At 58.6% G+C, this 18,799-nt stretch overlaps 1 protein-coding gene across 1 annotated transcript in view; it reads left to right on the plus strand.

The window, feature by feature from the left end:
- Positions 1–16,455, plus strand: part of FHOD1 (formin homology 2 domain containing 1) — a 31,747-nt gene extending 15,292 nt beyond the window's left edge. The window contains exons 4-22 of the mRNA XM_064519340.1: positions 4,964–5,031; positions 5,432–5,537; positions 5,811–5,905; positions 6,450–6,561; positions 7,028–7,122; positions 7,294–7,437; positions 7,732–7,982; positions 8,336–8,446; positions 10,961–11,127; positions 11,413–12,332; positions 12,609–12,761; positions 12,957–13,139; positions 13,377–13,496; positions 13,740–13,901; positions 14,065–14,255; positions 14,508–14,700; positions 14,792–14,960; positions 15,092–15,268; positions 15,846–16,455. Coding sequence (XP_064375410.1) covers positions 4,964–5,031; positions 5,432–5,537; positions 5,811–5,905; positions 6,450–6,561; positions 7,028–7,122; positions 7,294–7,437; positions 7,732–7,982; positions 8,336–8,446; positions 10,961–11,127; positions 11,413–12,332; positions 12,609–12,761; positions 12,957–13,139; positions 13,377–13,496; positions 13,740–13,901; positions 14,065–14,255; positions 14,508–14,700; positions 14,792–14,960; positions 15,092–15,268; positions 15,846–15,928 — 3,500 coding nt within the window. The 3' untranslated portion in view covers positions 15,929–16,455. The remainder of the gene's footprint in view (positions 1–4,963; positions 5,032–5,431; positions 5,538–5,810; positions 5,906–6,449; positions 6,562–7,027; positions 7,123–7,293; positions 7,438–7,731; positions 7,983–8,335; positions 8,447–10,960; positions 11,128–11,412; positions 12,333–12,608; positions 12,762–12,956; positions 13,140–13,376; positions 13,497–13,739; positions 13,902–14,064; positions 14,256–14,507; positions 14,701–14,791; positions 14,961–15,091; positions 15,269–15,845) is intronic.
- Positions 16,456–18,799: the final 2,344 nt, after the last annotated feature.

The following is an 18,799-nucleotide window of genomic DNA, read 5'->3' on the forward strand; positions in this document are numbered from 1 at the left end:
AGGGATCGCAGAGAGCAAGGGCACGGATACACACTTCTCTTGGGAGCAAGCAGAAAACAGGGTAAAGGGCAGTAAAATATGGCAGAGCTGCAAGAATTGTTTCTGGACAACTGTGCCACGTTCCTGGGGCAGACAGTCCTGGCCTCCACTCCTCGCTGTCCTGTTTGAGGAGAGGAGATCTTGAAGACACTTCAAAAACTCTGGTACTAAGTGCTCCTATGGGATTTTTGTCACACCTCTGTTTCCAAGACCCTGCAGAAGACCTTGCCCTAGTGAGCCTTTTTCTCCCCAGTATGATTTTGCCAGTGGAGGGGACAGGTTGCCAGAACAGACATCCCGTGAAGGGCCAGGAGCACGTTTCCATGTGGATGTCATGGGTGGTGCTCAGGAAGACCCATTTCAGATAGTTTGTGGTTCGAAAAGGGAGCAGCTCCCCAGATATGGTTGTCCCAAGGAGGAACGTGCTGAAAGCAGCTCTGTTGTCTCCTCCAAAATGGAGTCTGTGGGCACAGTACCTTTACTGAGCATCGAGCCAGTGGGATGCTGTTGCCAAGCCCTGTGCCACGGTTTGGCTGCTGTCTGCAGAGGAGTGGGTGAACTCGAGCTGGGGGAGATGGGGCATCCCAGGACTGCAGATGCTGTGTCCGGGAGCGGGCTGGTTTCCATAAATCTGTTTGGCCCAGCGAGGTGACTTAGGTCTGTGCTCAGTTTTCCTGGAAGAAACAGGGTTTGAGCCATATGGTTGTCTTGGGCAGCCCCCAGCCCCACATGGCGAGTTCCTACCTCAGCCATGGCCACAGTGCCATGCACAGCTGCAGGGTACTTCCTCCCTTTTCCTGGCCCTGATCCACACTCTCAACCTATCTGTAACCCTCTGGCCCTTCGCAGAGTCCCAGCGCAGGGAAAATGTGCCCCACCAGCCTCACAGGGAACCCATGGGTTAACCTCTTCCACCCCCAGAGATCAGGACTTGTGCTTCTTAGGCTGGGAGCCAAAGGCTCACACACTACAAATATTCTGGGTCATTCAGGCAAACTCTAAATTTAGCTTTAGAGAACACAAACAAATAGCTCGTGTGCAGAAGAAAGCCCTGGTGCTGGTTCAGGCATCCTGTTTGGAGAACCAGCAAAATACTTGGAAGTCTCAAGTCTTTCTGTCCTTAGCATGGGAAAAAAAGAGTGTTTGATCAGAGTGTTGCCGGACAAGCATCAGCTGGCTACACCAGTCTGCAGCCGGTCTGCCTGGCCGGTCAGTGACCATGGACACGGTCAAGGAGAGGATCCCTTTCCTGCCCATGAGGCATGTCTGCACCCTTTACTCCCTGATGCTGAGGGGGGTTAGGGCAGGGAAGTGTGTGCAAGCTCTCTGGTGCAGGCACATGGGTTTGTGCCTGCTGGGCCCTTGTATCCTTTCAGCTCTGCAGCATCTTGCATGCCCAAGAGCTGGGATTCCTCGCTGGGCTTCACCTCCCATCCCCAGTGTGTCCCACTTTCCTTTCCTTGCGGGAAGGCTGGGGTCATGGTGGTGCTCTTTGCTAGTGGTTCCCAGGCACCGGATGAGGTCCGGGCTGCTCTGCTTTCTCTCTCTGTTGTTCTGACAACCCAATAAACTGGAGAGGGAGGGTGCTGGGACCACATGTTTTACAGAGCCCTAATCATCATGTCTTGAAACTTCCTTGGACAGTTTGTTTTTGGCTTGTTAAAGCTCATAACCTGACCCAGATAATTCAGCATGTTATAGAGGGGATGAGCCAGTTTCAGTCTTCAGAGCAGGAAATCAGGAGGAAACCAGCACCACAGCTATGAAAAAAGAAAATAAATCTGTTCTGGCCACTGCTGTGTGAGATGGGCGAGGCAGAGGCCATGTCCCGAGTGCACCGAGCCAGCAGCACTAATGAGTCCTGTCTGGCTGATTCAGCACTCTGTGCTGGGCAGAGGTTTCCAGGCTGGCCAAAGAAAATACTCAGCTGCACAAGGCCATGGGGCAGGCATAGGGGACCTCAGCACAGACCCTCTCCGGCCACAGGCAGGAGGGGCAATGCTGGATGCCTGGTCCGGAGCAGAGTGAAAGGCTGTGTGGTGGCGGCAGCCGGAGGACAGCGACCACTGGCAACTCCGTGCTGGCTCCTAGAGACTTCAGTCTCTGCTTGTTCAGAGCAGGGGTTTCCAGCTCTCCTTTTGCCCAAAGTTCTGGCTGTTGCTACTGACTCCTGCCTGCTGCTTCCAGGCCAGGAGGGAGCCAGGGCTCCCAGCAAGCGTCTTTCTCCCAGACGCCCTGAGTCTGACATCTGTGGCTGCTCAGGCAGGAAAGCAGCTAGGGCGTTTTAAGTCAACAGTAGCACCCAGTCTCTGTGCACACATGTAGTCTCCATCTGGCCTCTGCTGCCTGGAGATTGGTGGCTGTCCTGTTGTCCCCAGTCAGCTGGTGTTGTGCTGTCTGCCTTCTCTTCCCCTTCTCTTGAAGCTGTAAGGCTGCTGTGGTATTGGGGCACTGATGAAGCTCCTGCATTTACCTGCAAGACTGCTAGCTGCCTTGGGGCTAGCTTGTGCGTGAGCGCTGCAGCAGACCAGGCATGCTGCCCCTCCTCCCACAAGTCCCCTGGTGAATAACTTGGTCTCTGCTACCTTTGATAATGCAAAGTTTGCAAAGTTTCAGCTGCAGCACTGCAGGCAATAGTGGTTAATATCAGTTGCTCCGGCTCCCCATGAGGGGCTGTGGTGTGATGATGATGCACGGACTTTCCTGGGACCTGCCACATCAGCTGAGCTTCTGTGGGCACTGTGGCACCTCATCGCTGCATGCTGAGTCACCTGGGCTGCTCCTTGCCACGCCGCCTGTGTCTCCAAGACTGTTACTCTGCCCTGGGGTGGAGGAGAGGGCTGGCAAGCACTCCTGATAAGGGTGGCAAACTGCCTTTGCTCTACTCCCAGCCCTATCTGTATGCATGCCCTTGGGGAGCAGTCACAGCGGAGTCCTAAAGGGACATTTCACAGCCACTTTGAGGATCCTTGCACATCCCTTTTCTCCATCCCAATTTGAGGACTCTCTTTCCAGTTGTGGCTTTGATTTGCAGCTGAATTAGCTAAGCAAACCAATGCCCTCTGTGCCAATCTTCTGCTCACTCTTTCCCTGGGGAATCACTTGCATTGCAGTTTCCACTTGATGCTGTCCCATTTTGCAGCCTGCAGCTGCTCTGGTGTGTGCAGCCTCTTTTTTGGTTCATGAACCCCCCCTTTCCATGATATTAGTTTTGGTGACCCAGGGCTGCTAGTCAAGCATGATTGTGCCAGGCTGCTCACCCTCTGTGCTGTGGGCTTTCATTGTGATAAATCAACATATCAAGGGGTTCTTCCCACTCTTCCCTGTGCTTGTGATTATCTGATCTAGTCACCTTATTCAGTCCAGTTATCCCTCCTGCTGTCTGTACAGCCTTTTGTGGGATTTGTGAAGAGTGTATGTTCATCTGCCTTCTCTGAATGTGTTACTATGGCTGGGGCAGCCATCAGACCTCAGGAACCCCTCTTCTGGCCATGGAAAAGAGCCAAAGACGAATGTTAGAGTAGCTGTAAAGTTGCCCATCACCCCATACTGCCAGGGTTGGACATCTCTTGAAATTCTCCCTCCTTCCAAACCTCACACAGGACTAAGCAGACTCATAGATTAATGCAGTCAAGTAGCATTAACCTTTGTTTTGAAAGAATTCCCTGGAGGCCAAGTCTCGTTGGCATTTCACAGCCCATCCTCCTGGCTGTGTTGGCAGTGCTGGGCTGGATTTTGTGAGCTGCTGGGCCGTCCCATGGGGCAGGTGGTCCAGGGGCACAGGGAGTGCTCCCTTCCCTGTTGCTGCATGATTTGTCCTTTGCTCCTGCGTGAGATCTTGTTTTGGGGGTCTGGTGCTTCATCCCAGCTGCAGCCACCCGTGGAAGGGGACCCTGGCCCTGTTGTAATGGAGGCCTTGACTATGTTGCGTCTCTGACCTCACGCGCTGCCTTCAGAGATGTCTGGTTGACTGTAGCTAGGAAAGACCCCTGGGGAAGTTGAATTTCTAGTGAACTGGATTTCTAGTTCACTAGTTCCAGTGACCTGAAGCTCTCCTGCAGAAGGGAGAAGTGAGCGCAGTCTTCTCCCTGCTGCCGTACATCGGCAGCCAGAGGATGAAGCTCAGCACTCCAGAAAGTGGTGCTGCTCGTGACAGTGTGTACCACGCGTGCCATCCTGCTGCCTTGTTCCTGGGCAAGAGCTGCTCAGCTGCGGGCAGCGCAGACTGTGTGTCTGGGGCTGTTATTCCCACAGCTTGTGCTGGCATCAGAGCACCCCAAGCAGCGTCCCCACTTTGGGGCTGTGCCACAGCTGTGCCCAGGCCAGATCAGGCCTGCCCTTGCAGTGAGATACGGTTAAAAGCAGCTCTGCCTCTTGTCCAAGTTCCTGTTTCAGTTCTGCACAGGAAACCAGAGGGGATATTTATGTCAGTGCTGGGCAGAAAAGAAAAGAAAATAGGAAGGTTGTGGGGGCTGGGATAAGTAGTCATTGTGGAGCTGCAGCTGCTTCCGCCCTGCCAACTGCTGCGTCTGCGACCTCTGGGCCCGGGTGGCCATGGAGGAGCAGTGGGGCAACGGGACAGCTCCCTCGCAGCACTGGGGTCCTGGGCAATAGCTAAGTGGATAAGGGCCTGGTGGGGCCACAGTGCCTGAGGATGCTGGAGGAGCTGGCACCTGTATTTTGGGGGCCCTTCAGGGGCTGCAGGGAGGTGGGAAGCCTGGTGGAGGGCTGCGTGCCCAGCCATGCCCATGGCACGGTTGGTGCCACCGGTGCTCCAAAACCACCCGTGGAACTTCCTTGAGCAGCCATCTCCAGTTTCAGGAATATTTCAGAGACCTGCTTTTGTGATCAACCCAATGATGAGCTCCTGCAAGCCCCCAAGCCACATCAGGCCAGTGACACTGTCTCTCTCGTTTCCTTCCAGAGAAGCTGTACAACTCCCAGGGGCCGGAGCTGCGGCGATCCCTCTTCTCCCTCAAGCAGCTCTTTCAGGTACACTCTCCGCAAGTGCATGGTGCTTCCTCGGAGCCTGGCACGCTCATGTGCTGTGCCAAGCTGAGCAGCCAGGGCAATGCCGGATGGCTTAGCCAACTCCTCCATGGTGTGCACTATCCCAGGGCTGACTGCATGTCCTGCCTCCCAGGGTTGGGGTCAAAGCTGGGCCCTTTGAGGCACAAATAGGAGGTGTGGGATTTGGCAAGCCTCTCTTTCACCATCCTCTTTTCCAAAGTTCAACCTTTGATTTTGGAGCAGAATGCTCTGCTGTGATACTCGTGCATAGTAGGCTCCACTCGGGCTGGCCTGCCCCAGTGCCCCTTGTTCCTCCTAACTTCCATGCAGCCAGGGGAGTGGGATGGGAGCCACACAAAAACATGTGTGCTTTACTCCTCAGGAGGACAAGGACCTTGTGCCAGAGTTTGTGAACATGGATGGGTTGACATGCCTGATCAAAGTGGGAGCAGAGGCTGACCAGAACTACCAGAACTACATCCTCCGGGGTTGGTATTTGGCCCAGCATTGCCCAGGGGCTGGCAGTGGGTTGGACATGTTGCTCCAGGTGGGCTCTAGCACCTCTAATGCCAGGGGAGGGAGGCTGGCACTTAGAGTGGTAAGTAAGTGCGTTTGTTTGGGCTACCCTGTGTGTGGCTTTCAGTAACCAAACCTTGCACTTGACATGGGGAACTATGCTGTGCAGGAACAGAAAAGCTCTGACTCTACCTGCTGCAGCTGTGCCCTTCATGTCCTGACCCTACCTGCTCTCTGCCTTGCAGCATTGAGCCAGATCATGCTCTTCGTGGATGGGATGCAGGGCGTCATCAACCACACTGAGACCGTCCAGTGGCTGTACACACTGTCAGGAAGCCCAGTAAGCCCTCGCTCCCCGGGAAGACTGGCTGTGCCTGCTGCCATGCCCCCTTTTGCCATCCCTTCCCAGCCTCCCTGCCTGTGGCTGTCCCATCCCACCACCCCTTGAGGGATTTATCCCACCTCTGCCTTCCGAGTGGGCTTAGTGGCTCATTACCTTTGGGCTTACTGGGTCCTGTTCCCACCTGCCCTGAGGGAATCATCTGGAGTCTCGAAAGCACCCCCTCCTGATATGACCATGCTCCTGCCCTATAGGACAGAGTCCTTCTCCAAGTCCCTTCCCAGTGCCCGTTTGCTATTGGGACCCTGGCTGCAGGGCTGGGGCAGGCTGGTCCCTGGCCCTCCAGGGCTGTGACCTGCCCTCTAGGCTGCCTGCACAGCCGCCAGCACTGGGGCATGGACACAGCATCCCCATGCCTGGCTGTGCCACCCGTCCGCACGTGAGGCCCTGGCGCCGCTCGGCCCCTAGTTCCGCGAGGGAGCTCCGGCGGGCGCTGGCAGGGCCCGGGCGCAGCCACCCTCCCAGCTGGCTTGCCTCGTCCCAGTTTCGCCTGGTGGTGAAGATGGCGCTGAAGCTGCTGCTGGTGTTTGTGGAGTACACGGAGCCGAACGCCCAACTCCTTATCCATGCTGTGAACGCTGTCGATCGGGCAAGAGGTGGGTGTAGCTCTGGTTGCCCGCAAGGCCCCTGCTCAGGGATGCTCGCCCTGCAGAGAGCCATGCTAAGCGGGGGCGGTTGTGGTGAGGGTGCCTCTGCGCTGCGCCAGCCGTGGCACATGCCAGCTGTGGCCTGTGGGACACACCAGCTCATGCAAGAGCCCAGCTGGCTCATGCAATGGCACAAAGCCTCCGGGGGCAAGCACAGGCCGTGCCAGGCATGCCGAGGTGCATCAGCCAGCCTCTGTGTGGCCTGTGGTCCAGTCTGCCAGGAGTCCACCAGCTGGGACAGGAAGGGGCAGAGGCCTGGCGTGATGGGTGCAGACACCTGGGAGAGGATGCAGCATGCTACATCATGAACCCAGCTGAGTTCCTGCCACCCGCTGTGCCAGTGCCGGCGGCACAAGCGGGCTGGCACACCTCATCCTGTACATGAGTGCCACCTGCACATGCTGCCCTCTCGCAGGTGCATGTCCATGGTCAAACCTGATGGCAATCCTAGAGCAGCGCAATGGGGCTGACACGGAGCTGCTGGTGTTTGCGATGACGCTGATCAACAAGGTCAGTGCAGAGGAGATAGCAGGGCTTCGCCACGGTGCTGCACTCTCCCAAAAGACAAGCTTCCCCCAGTAGCATCGCCAGTGCACGTGGCGGGGCTGCAAGGGCCTGCCTGCTGGCGGGGCTCAGCACTGGAAGTGCCAGTTCCAGCTGGTTTCCTCTGATCCTGCTCAGACGCTGGCTGCCCTCCCAGACCAGGACTCCTTCTACGACGTGACAGACTGCTTCGAGCAGCAAGGCATGGAGAGCCTGGTGCAGCAGTACTTGGACAGCAAGGGCACTGACCTCGACCTGAAGCAGCAGTTCATGCTCTATGAAGTGAGCCGTGCTCCCTCGTGTGACACCTTGCACGGTACCCGGGTGCACAAGATGTTGCATGGCGCAGGCGAAGCGTGCTGCCCCTGAGGCACCACATTACCACAAGTGCCCAGGGCCTTGCACCAGCCTGACACAAGCTGAGGCTCTGCCCGGCTCGCTCTGTGCTGCCAGCTCTACCCAACTCTCCATGTGGACATGGAGAACATGGGTGCGTTGGGTGGGAGGCCCAAGGGAGTGCCGTGCATGGGGGGTGTGGCTCACCCGTCCTGCCTCAGCCCCACATCCGCTTCGCAGAGTGCACTCAAGCTGGAAGACGGCGTTGAGGAGCTGCAGCCAGGGGGGCGCAAGGAGCGGCGGAAGACAGACGAAGGCCGGCGCGGGTGGCGTTCCCAGGGCGGCGGTGTGGAGCCCGGGTCTGGCGCCAGCTCCCCAGGTGCCAACCAGGAGACCCAGCAGCTGCTGGGGTCCCCTGGTGCCCTGAAGAAACCCCCCACTGAGGACAGCCAGGCTCCCCTGGAGGCGAATGTGCCCAGCAGCCTGGCGGGGTAAGCGTGGCTTTGGGGGACGTGTGGTAAGGGCGTGCTGTGGGAGGATGCAGCAAGCCAGCCCTACGGCTGTTGGCCAGCCAGAGCGGTGCGTTGGGGTGTGCTGGGCTGCGGGAATGCAGGAAAGCTAAGGAGTCACATTAGCTGGGACACAGTTTGCCATGGGGTGCCTGCAGGTCTGGGAGCCCTAACTGCTTGTTATTCTTTGGGCTCTTGGCTCCTCCTGTTTCCCAGGGACCCGAGGGTGGTAGGATGAGACATGAGGAGCGTTCTCGGTGTCCCCCAGCCCTGCCTGTGGTGGGGAGCCCCTTGGTGCAAAGGACTGGCTTTCATTGTGTCACCTCATCTTCCAGGCCCAGTTCCAAGAGCATCTACAGCAGCGCGTCCAGCATGCGTCTGGCTCTGCCGTCGCCCCCAGCTGAGAAGGAGCAGCCCCTGAGCCTGGGCGAGAGAAGTATTTACAAGTAAGCAGCCAGCAGAGGATGCGCAGCCCTGATCCCAGGGCATGGCGGGGGGGGGGCGGATCCACACTCCCTTGTCCCTGCTGGGTTGTGCATGGGGCTCCCAAGAGGGCTGGGCAGGGGTGCCCATCCCGGGCGAGAGATCCTTCAGCCCCTGCCACCAGTGGGGGTCTGGCTCAGTGGGTTGCCCGAGGAAGGTGGCCTGAAGAGAAATGCTGGTAGTAGAGGCTGCTGGGGCTGTAGCTGCCTGCCCCCTCCGCAAGGCTATCTCCTTTGCAACAGTGGCTCTGCCCTTGCTCTGTATGGCCAAAATGTGCTGGAACCTGGGAGGTGTGGGGGGTGGGTCATGGCTCATCTTCAGCTCTTGCTCCAGCTCTAGCTCTTTCCCCTCATTCCTCCTCTCTGGTCATGCTGATTCTCTGCTCTGCCCACTCTTTCTGTCTTTCCTTTTGCAGGCTGCACCAAACAGCCCCTGTGTGGTAAGTGCCTGGGCTCTGCATGTGTGCGTGATCCCTCCTGGCATGCTGCTCCGAGGCAGTGAGAGCTGGGACCTGCCCCATGCTGCTCTCTGTCCCCAGCACCTTCCTTTGGCCCCATGAGGTGTTTGCATGGGGCTAGACCTGTCGACCCCATCCCTTCATCTCCTCTCAGAGCTCTGCTTGTGCGACCCGTCCTGTGGGCAGGGCTGTGTGTGCAGAGGAGTGGCAGGAGCTATTTCTGCGCTCCCGCTAACCCCAGCAGTGTAGCCTGCTCCCAGCATTGCCAGCCTCCTCTCCTGCATCCCCTTTTGGGTAGCAGGACCCTCCAGTGCCCCCAGACCTCCCAGTGCCTTCCATGAGTGGGCATGGTGCATGGGCACGACCATGTGCGCACCTCCACGCTGCCCTTCCGTCTGCCTCCCTCTCTCCTTGGCAGGGATGGCACAGCCCTCCCCAGGGCAGGCAGACCCTGCTCTGTCCTTGGCAGATGGTTGCCATTGTCCACAAGAGCCAACCTGGCAGCAGGCTGGGCTGCTCTGGCCCAGAGGGACGGGTACCTATCTCACCGGTATTGAATGCCGCTCGATGCCCAGGCAGGAGGTTGTTCTCCTGGTGCTCTCTTGGCTTATGGGGCCGTCCGCAAGACCCTGGGATGTGCCTTGGGGGACACAGGCAGTGTGGAGAGAGGTGATGGTGGAGCTTGAGGTGCCCTGGCGTGGTGTGGGGGTGAGGGCAGGTTTGCGCTGTGGGGTTGGCAGATGTGAGGGCCCTGCGCCTGGGAGATGTTCCGCTGCCCAGCGCTGACGCGGCCCCATGGCACTGCCAGGTGGACACACGCAGAAGGCATGAGCCGCGGTGGGGCTGCTGGCAGCAGGGGCTAACCCCTGTTTTCCCTCAGGCGGGAGGATACCCCATCCTTGCATGGGGACAAGCCTATTCTGAGGAAGTTTGAGTAAGTAGAGGCATGTGTGTGTCTCTAGGCATGTGCTTCCTCAAGCTGGAGCCCGGCCAGACATCCAGCCCTTCAGGCTCTGGGTGGGCAGACAATGAGATGCAGGAGGGTCCCCCAACGAGTTTCAGCCCTGCTGTGCCGTGGATGCGTCCCTGGGAGTCTGCTTTTTGAACCTTTTGGATGAGGGCTGTGGTGAACACTAGCGCCTCATCTCTCTTGGGGCCAAGGGGTGTCTGCAGGACCCTCCAGCACTCTGTGCAAACTGAGGGACATGCTGCCTGCCTTCAGCTGCTGTGTGTTTGCAGCTTCCCGTTGTCCCTGAGCCATGGTTGCTGGCAGCACTGGGGATGCTGGTGTGAGCTGCCGGGATGCTGGGTACTGGGGAGGATGCTGCATTCTTGCTGCAGTGTTACCTTCTGCTCTGAAGGGCTTGGAGGAGATGGGGGTAGTGCAGATGAACCATGCAGGCCTTTTTCTCACTAGTCCAGCTAGTTTGTGTGCAGTGCAGTGGCACCCCAGGAGCACAACCAAGTGCTGATTCCACTGGGGCAGCGTGGGCCCTTCAAGCAGAAAGCTGGGTGCTGCACAAGGCAGAGAGGACCCTGGGTTTTGCTGGGCTCTATGGCATGGTGTCAATCCAGCCCTGCTGGCAGCCAGTTCTTCACCAGTGCCTTGTGCATAAAATGTGCTTCATTCCCAGCTGCCCGTGCTGCTGAGGGGGAAACATGTCAGCTCGGGACCAAGGACACTCAACACATTGGTGCCCAGCAGCACTCTGCCTGCCGTGCAGATCTGGGGGCAGCTGCACCGCTGCAGTGTGTCCCATGCACAGGGCAGTTGGCAGCTGGGCACGAGCGTGCTGTGCTGTGCAGGCAGCCTGGTGCAGGGAGCTTCCGTGCGAGTTCCTGTGTTTCTGTGCAGGGGGTTTCTGCAGCATCCTGTGGTTTGTCCAGCGGGGGGTTTCTGTGCTGGGCCTTGCTGTGAAAGTGTTAGGGTTTCTGTGCAGTGCAGTATGGCGTGGTTTGTCCAGGTCCCCCTTCCTGTCCCTGGCTTGCTCTTGGCCAACATCTGCCCCTGTTTTTTTAGAGCTCGCTTTCTGGAGAACTTGGCTGCAGCCCAGAAGGAGAAGATCTCTTCCATGACCAAGGGACGACTTGATATCCTCAGTGATGCTACACAGGAGCGTCCTGCTGCTCTCTCTTGGGATGGGAACAGGAGCACTCCTGAGCATAGCGCGGAGCCACCTGGCATAAGTATGTGCAGGGCTGGGGTCAACGTGAGCGTACCAGGGCATAAGTTCTCTCTGGGCCCATCAGGATCACTGGGACAGGGGTTAAAGTCCCCTCTTGGCCCCAGCCCACCCATGGGATATCTGGAGCTGTTGAGGTGCTGGGATGACATCTCTCACCTGTTCCACACTGCGTGTCAGTGTCTGAGCCCAGTCCCACCAGGGAACCAGCCCCAAACTCTATGTTGTGCCCAGCAGCACCTTCCCCTGCCAAGCAAGTTGTCTCACCCCTCTTCCTGTCTCTCTGCAGGGTCCTGGGTGGGCCAACAGGATACCGCTGACTCCTGCAGTGCCATCTCCTCCGACACCAAGTTCATGCTGGATATGCTATACGCCAAAAGCTCCTCAGAGCCGGGGCGGGAGCAGGTCTTCCCTGAGGAGCCAGCAACCCCCCAAAACGAGGACACGGCAGAGATGGAAGCTGAACGGGGCTGTGTCGAGGGACATGGCCGCTGGGAACAGGAGAGCATGTGGCTCCACAGCAGGGCTCCGGATGGGCCAGTTGCCAGCGCCCATGCCAAGTTGGCGCGTGCCACGTCAAGCATTGATGTGGAGTCCCACACACAGAAATTGGAGAACACCCTGATGACACCCATCAAAAAGGACTCAGAGCTCACTTGGGAGCGCCTGGAGGCCAGCCCCGTGCAGCTGAAGATCAAGGACCTGGACTTCACTGACCTGGGGGAAGAGGAAGACTTTGATGTCCTGGACACAGGGTCCATAACCAATGGCTCCTTCCTCCCTCCTGGCATTGAGGCAGCAAGTGCTGGAACCCTCACGGTTCCCCCTCCGCCTCCCACCAACCCTGGCTGCCCTCCACCCCCACCTCCACCTCCTGTGATCCCCGGCTGCCCACCCCCCCCACCTCCACCTCCTGCAGTCCCTGGCTGCCCACCACCTCCACCTCCACCTCCCACAGAACCCAACTGCCCTCCCCCTCCACCGCCGCCGGGGCTTCTGGGCTTCTTGGTGCCGGATGGCCCTTCCCAGGCCAAAAAGAAGAGGACGGTGAAGCTCTTCTGGAAGGAGCTAAAGCAGCTGGATGGCACCGTGGGGCTAGGCAGGTTTGGCCAGGGGACACTGTGGGCATCTCTGCAGAAAGTCGAGGTCAATGCTGCCAGACTGGAGCATCTCTTTGAGTCCCGGGCAAAGGAAGTGCCGACTTCCAAGGTACCAGCAAGCTTGCAGGCACCTGTCACCTGTGGGGGGATTTATGGGCATCTGGGGAAGGCTGTGTTAGCTCCTGTGGAGACTGGGGACCCTGTCTTCTATGCATGAACTGTCACCGCTACTCAGTCCTGAGGATGGGTGCCCTCAGCCCAGAGGCAGACAGTGGGCAGGCCTTGGCTTGCCACCAGGTCCCTAACCTGCTCCCCTTGCCCGTGGCATTTTAATGAAGGTGAGCCCTTCACCTGGCTCTCAGCCTGAATCCTCTTTCCTCTGTAGAAAGCTGTTGATGGGAAGAAGGTGGTGGTGGTGCTGGACCCCAAGAGGAGCAATGCCATCAACATTGGTCTCACAGTGCTGCCACCTGTGCATATCATAAAAACAGCTGTCCTCAACTTTGATGAGTTTGCGGTCAATAAGGAAGGGATCGAGGTGAGTGTGGCAGGATCTCTGCCCTTCTAGGGCCATCATGTGGGTTGTCATGTGGGTCGTCCCCCCGGCCAGGAGGGCTGCATGCCACAATGCCTGCGCTGCCAGTGTGGTACAGTGCAGATGATCTGCTTGCCATTCTCTGGGGTGACAGGTGATACCTTAGGAGTCTGACACATCCCCCTTTGCCTGCCCTAGAAAATCCTGACCATGGTCCCAACCGAGGAGGAGAAGCAGAAGATACAGGAGGCCCAGCTGGCCAACCCTGATGTGCCATTGGGCTCTGCAGAGCAGTTCCTGCTCGCGCTCTCTTCCATCAGTGATCTCACGGCAAGACTCCAGCTCTGGGCTTTCAAGCTGGACTATGAGAGTCTGGAGCAGGTATGGAGCAAGGCCTCGTCTCCTCTCTGCCTTCCTACTGCTGCTGGCCCCAGGAGGGTCCTTGGGGTGAGCTGGGTGTGTCGCTGGGGGGAACCAGGCACCAGGGACAGGCTGCAGGTCCCCAAGGCAAGTGTGGGTCTGGGTGGTTTCCCTGTGGGGGGGGTGGCTGTCCTCATGGGCAGGGGCAAATGCTGAAAGAATGGCAGAGGGGTCTCACTTGCCCCTTTTCTCATCCAGGAGATTGCAGAGCCCTTGTTTGACCTGAAAGTGGGCATGGAGCAGCTGGTCAAAAATCACACCTTCAAATGCATCCTGGCCACACTGCTGGCCACAGGCAATTTCCTAAATGGCTCCCAGGTGAGGAGCAGGGTGCGGGTCTGCTTGAGCAACTGCAGCTCATGTGAGGGGATGCAAGGTCTGTCCTGTCTGAGTACTGCAGGAGGAGGGCTGACCTTGGTACTCAAGAGGGACGAAGATATGTCTGGGAGGGCACCTCAGGCAGGGGTGGCATGGGTGCTGGCAGGGGCCCAGTTGTTCCATGTCATCTGTGGGAGGTGGGAGGAATGATGGAGGGCCGTGCTAAGTCCATTGGGGTTTCAGAGCAGAGGTTTTGAGCTGGGCTATCTGGAGAAGGTCTCAGAAGTGAAGGACACAGTGCACCGGCAGTCCCTGCTCCACCACCTCTGCCAAATGGTGGTGGAGAAGTTCCCAGAAACCACGGACCTCTACTCGGAGATTGCCTCCATCACACGCTCAGCCAAGGTGAGCCTATGGCCCTCACCCCTGCTGGCCTCTTCTCCCTGCTCTGTTGTTACTATGACCTGGCAGGGTGAGGATGCAGATCCTGCACCTGGGCAGCTGGCTGAGCTTCCTGGGTCTCTGGCACAGCACCGGATGGCTGAGAGCTGATGTGTTGATCTCCCAGGTCGACTTTGATGAGCTGGCAAACAGCCTGGTGCAGCTGGAACGAAGGTGCAGGGCATCCTGGGACAACCTAAAGGTGATTGCCAAGCACGAGACCAAGACGGTGCTGAAAAGCAAGCTGACAGACTTCCTCAAGGACAGCACCCAGCGCATTGTCGTCCTGAAAGTCGTGCACAGGCGTGTCCTCAACAGGTCAGTCGGTCACTCAGCAGGGTCCTGGGCATGGAGGAAGGACACCTAGGTCCCAGGGATGTATGAGGGAGCAGTGGGCACCTGACCCTGCTCTCTGCCAGTGGGAGGACAGTGAATGCCCTGAGCAGTCCATCAGCCCTGTGGGTCCACCCATGCCAGACACAGCCCTGGTGGGACTGGTGGGCCCATGGGTCTGCCCATGCCAGGGATGATGATGGCCCTGGTATGACCAGCAGCCCCACATCACGGCAGGTTTCACTCATTCCTGCTGTACCTGGGGTACCCGGTGAGTGCTGCACGGGACGTGAAGGTGACTCTCATCTGCAAGCTCCTGAGAGAGTTCGCCCTGGAGTACCGCACCTGCCGGGAGCGCGTCCTGCAGCAGCAGAAGAAACGAGCTGCACACCGTGAGCGCAACAAGACGCGGGGCCGGCTCATCACAGAAGTATGCAGCCACTTGGCTCACCACATTGCCCTGGCAGGAGGCAGGTACCAGCCACCCACCTCCCTCACACCCATCTCTCCTGCTGCTGCAGATGGAGAAATTCTCCAGTGTTACCAGCAACGCTGAGACCACCTCACCGCCTGCAGTGGTGTCCACCAGCCCTGAGCAGTGGGAGCAGGCTGAGGCGGGCCATGAGAGCATGAAGAGCATGCTGATCTCTCCTACAGATGCCCCTGCACGCCGGAGTCGAGCCAGCCGGGGTAGGAGCAAGCTGGGGTTGGGAACTAGGGCAGCAGAGCAAGGCAGTGGGAGCCCCTCGGGGAATGAGGCTCGAGGGATGTCCAGCTGTCTGGATATGGCTGACGCTGGTGTCCCCATGCTCCTTGTGTAGGGACAGGGCATACCACCCCAGCCCAGGGGTCCCCAGCCCAGGAGGACATTCCCAGCTCCCCAGATGATGCCTCGGATGAAATCATGGACCGTTTGGTAAAGTCAGTCACACACAACACCAACACCCGGCCCTGTGCCAACAAGGAGCGCAAGAGGTCCCGCGGCAATAGGAAGTCCCGTAAGTCAGCACTGTGGCAGATGCCATGCCCTGTCCCATCTCTCTCCCTGTCTCCATGCTCTGTCCCATCTTGGTGTCCCAGTCCCTGTATTCTGTCCTGTCTCTGTTTCCCTGTCCCCATGCCCTGTCCTACCTCTGTATCCTTTTCCCTGTCCCCATACTCTATCCCATCTCTGTGTCCCTGTCCCTGTGGTCTGTCGCATCTCTGTGTTCCTGTCTCCATGCTTTGTCCTATTTCTGTCCCTTTCCCTGTGCCCTGGGAGGCCCCTCCCTGGCTGGCTGATCTTGGCATCCCAGTAGCCAGGGCTCCAAGTTCAGTCTAATGGGCCACGGTCACAGGGAGCAGGCGTTACCTCAGGACGAGACCATGCCACCATACCCTACCGCTGCCAGCACGGCCCCCTCCTTGCTTTGCTCTTAGCATGGACAGATTGTCTATCCCAAGCGCCAGCTCGTTCCGGCAGTTGCTGGGTCCGTGGGCTTGCTCCCAGCTTGCACTGCTGTTTCCTGCTGTAGGAGAGCCGAGCAGTGTGAGCTGGGCCCGCTTGCATGTTCTAAAGCTCTGCTTTTCCCACAGTGAGGAGGACCCTGAAGAGCGGCCTCAGTGACGACGTGGTGCAGGCCCTGGGTCTGGGTCAGGCACCCGGCATGGACGTTTGAGGCAGCTGGGGGAGCGGAGCGTGCCACCGGGGCTGGGGCTCGCGCTGCTCCCCTCTTCAGCTGCTAGGGCTGGGGCTGGCATCCTAAGGGGAAAGACACGGCCCTTTGCCAAGCCCCGCAGAGCACTGTGCTAGCACTGCTGCACCCAGTGCAGCCTGCGGTCCTCCGGGGCCAACAGAGTCTGCACCCTTGGCCTTGCCTTGCTTTTCCTCAATGGCCCTGAGCTCCAGGAATAGTGGAGGGCAGGATGGGAGTAACGTCCCAGGAGCTGCTCTGTGGCAGCTTTGCGCCTGCGCCTAGTGTAGACGATGGAGGGTGATGTGCAGCAGGGAGGTGCTGTGTGCCGTGGCTGTGACGTGCTGTGTGCCATGGCTGTGACCGTGTGCTCAGGGACCGGGTGTGTGTGCGTGGAGGCTCAGGGTTTGCCTTCTGAACAGTATTAGAGGGGGCAAGGGGCTGGATCCAGACCTGCTCCAGGAGTGGGGTCTGGCCAGAGGTCGCTGTGGCAATAAAATGATCTGACACTGCTGCTGGCTGGTGTTGTCTTTTGCGCTGGCGCCTGGGTTGGCCTGCTTCTGAACCTGGAGGCCAGGAGGCTCTCAGTGCTGCAAGGCAGAGCAGGTGCCTCCAGAAAGTGCCAAGGACAGAAGCAGGAGAGAGGGGTCAATGCTCCCTCCAGCATCCCCAGGGAAGCCATCGTCCTGGTCCTGAAGAGTGGGGTGTTGAGCTGCCCTGGGGACGGGGCTCAGGTCACAAGGCACTGGCACTGCCAGAGATGTCCCAGGTTGCTTGGCCACTGCCAGCCCTGTGGCCTGCCTGAGAAGGAGGGCAGAGACCTCGTGGCTGAGGCAGCACAGAGCGTATGTGCTGGGAGCAGACTGAAGGCCCAGAGAGAAAGGGGAGGCAGGGGATGGAGTATGCATTGTGCGTGGGTGTATTTGGTGCTGGCCATGTGTCCCTGGACAAGGGGCTGGTCCTAAGCCCCAGTCCTCCACAGGAGCTATGGGAAGGGCATGGCAGCCTCCACTCTGCCTAACACAGTCTGCCAACTGTGGGGCTCAAGAATGGGGTGGGCATGAGCAGTGAGGAGCAACCAGAGCATTTGCATGCCCATGCCAGAGGCTGGCTAGTGACATAGAGACCCATGTGCTTGCAGGTGCTCTGCAGCCAGGCAGAAAGCTGAGCATCCCTGGCCAAGCCTCTCCCTCACAGGTGATGGAGGATTGCAGAGGATAGATTTTGTAGGGTGGCAAAATCCACCCTGCTTGGCTGGCTGCTAGTCCTTGCCCCAGGCATGCAACCAGCCTGCCATCACCTGCACCCTTAGCATGGAAGCTGGGGCTGAAGAAGAAAGGCACTGGTGTGGATTTGCTTCCAGAACAGCCTTGGAAAGATGGTTTTTCCTCTGAACATCTGCATCAGTCTGTGACTGGGCCAAATTGTCAGTGCCCTGCTTCCCCTCCTCGCACCCAGGCTGGCCTGGAAATGGTGCCCACACAGGTGTCTGCTGGGGCTGGCCTGGCAGGAGCCCCTCATTGGCCTGCCTTCACTCTGGAGACCATCCTGCCACGGAAAATTGGAGAGGATGGAGTTGTGGTGGGAGCACAGCCAAAGTGCACGTCCGGTTCCAGCACCTCAAGGCGGAGGTGGTGAGGCTGATGGACAGGAAGCCACCGTGCCAGGTCCCACTGCCCACACCTGCCTGGAAAGGGCAGCCTCCATTCGACCAGGCCTGCCCATGGCCTCCATGGCCCCTGCAATGCCTTCGGGGGCTACGTCAGGCCCAGAGCCCTGAAATGGGCTGAGTTATAAGCCCTAGGGATGGGGAAGGCACAGGGAACTGGGTCCTTCCCCCGTGCTGTTGCCATGTGGCCCCATAACAGCCAAGCGCCCTGCCTGCCTCTGCAGCTGCTGGGGGCACCCAGCACTGCCCGGAGCCCTGGACACCCTGCAGAGGGGACCCTGGGTTCTTCCAAGTGTGAAGGGGCAGGCAGCCCTTTCCCAGGGTTGGGTGCTGCATTGCTCTTACCTCCAAGCTTCTCAGTGTCCTGCAGGTCACTGTTCCTTGGGGAGCCCGGTGCAATGCTCCCATCATAGTGCCGAGCCCTGAGCAGCAGGAGCTACGCTCCCACACCGGTACTTTTCCCTGTGCTAAATCAGCATCCCTCTGGCTGCTACCGCTCGGCTCCTCTGCCCTGCCCTGGGGCGAGCATGTCTGGGACCGAAGCAGCCAAGCCCCCCTGCCCCGCCGTGGTCGGTGGGCTGGGGCAAAGCCACGCACCGACATGCAGGGACAGCACATTCCCCATCCATTACCAAGGCGTCGGGGGGAATCTGCCAGATGAGACTGAAGGCTGCTGCCAGCCCCAGCCCCAGGCCTGTCTCAAGGCTGTAGTCTCAAGGGCGGGAGCAAGCTGTTGGCTCAAGAGCAAGGCCACAACGTGATAAACACAAGGGCAGCAGCAGTGGCATCCCCCTGTCTCAGGGATTTCACTTCCCCAAATCCAACATCTCCCTTGCAAAATTCTCCCAGGGTTTTTTTAGCCAAAAAAGGACCCAAGCAGAGCCAACATTACATGGCGTAGTTTGAGGCTGGACTTTCCCGGTCCTAGAGCAGGTAATGCAGGGCATGTCAGACACAGGCCCCTTGCAAATATGGATGTGGACAAGCTGTAAGCCTCTGAAAAAAAAAAAATCTCCATTTACATGTGCTCAGCAGAGATGGGCTAGTTCACAAGGTAAATTTTCCAAGAACAACATCTCCCAGGGGTACACCCAGTCCTTTTGTGGCCTGTGAGATGTCCAGACAGGAACATACCATTCTTGGCCCAACACAGCTCACATCACCCAGAGCATGGATTAAAAACCATG

Source organism: Dromaius novaehollandiae, chromosome 13, assembly GCF_036370855.1.
Source record: "Dromaius novaehollandiae isolate bDroNov1 chromosome 13, bDroNov1.hap1, whole genome shotgun sequence".
Lineage (NCBI taxonomy): Eukaryota > Metazoa > Chordata > Aves > Casuariiformes > Dromaiidae > Dromaius > Dromaius novaehollandiae.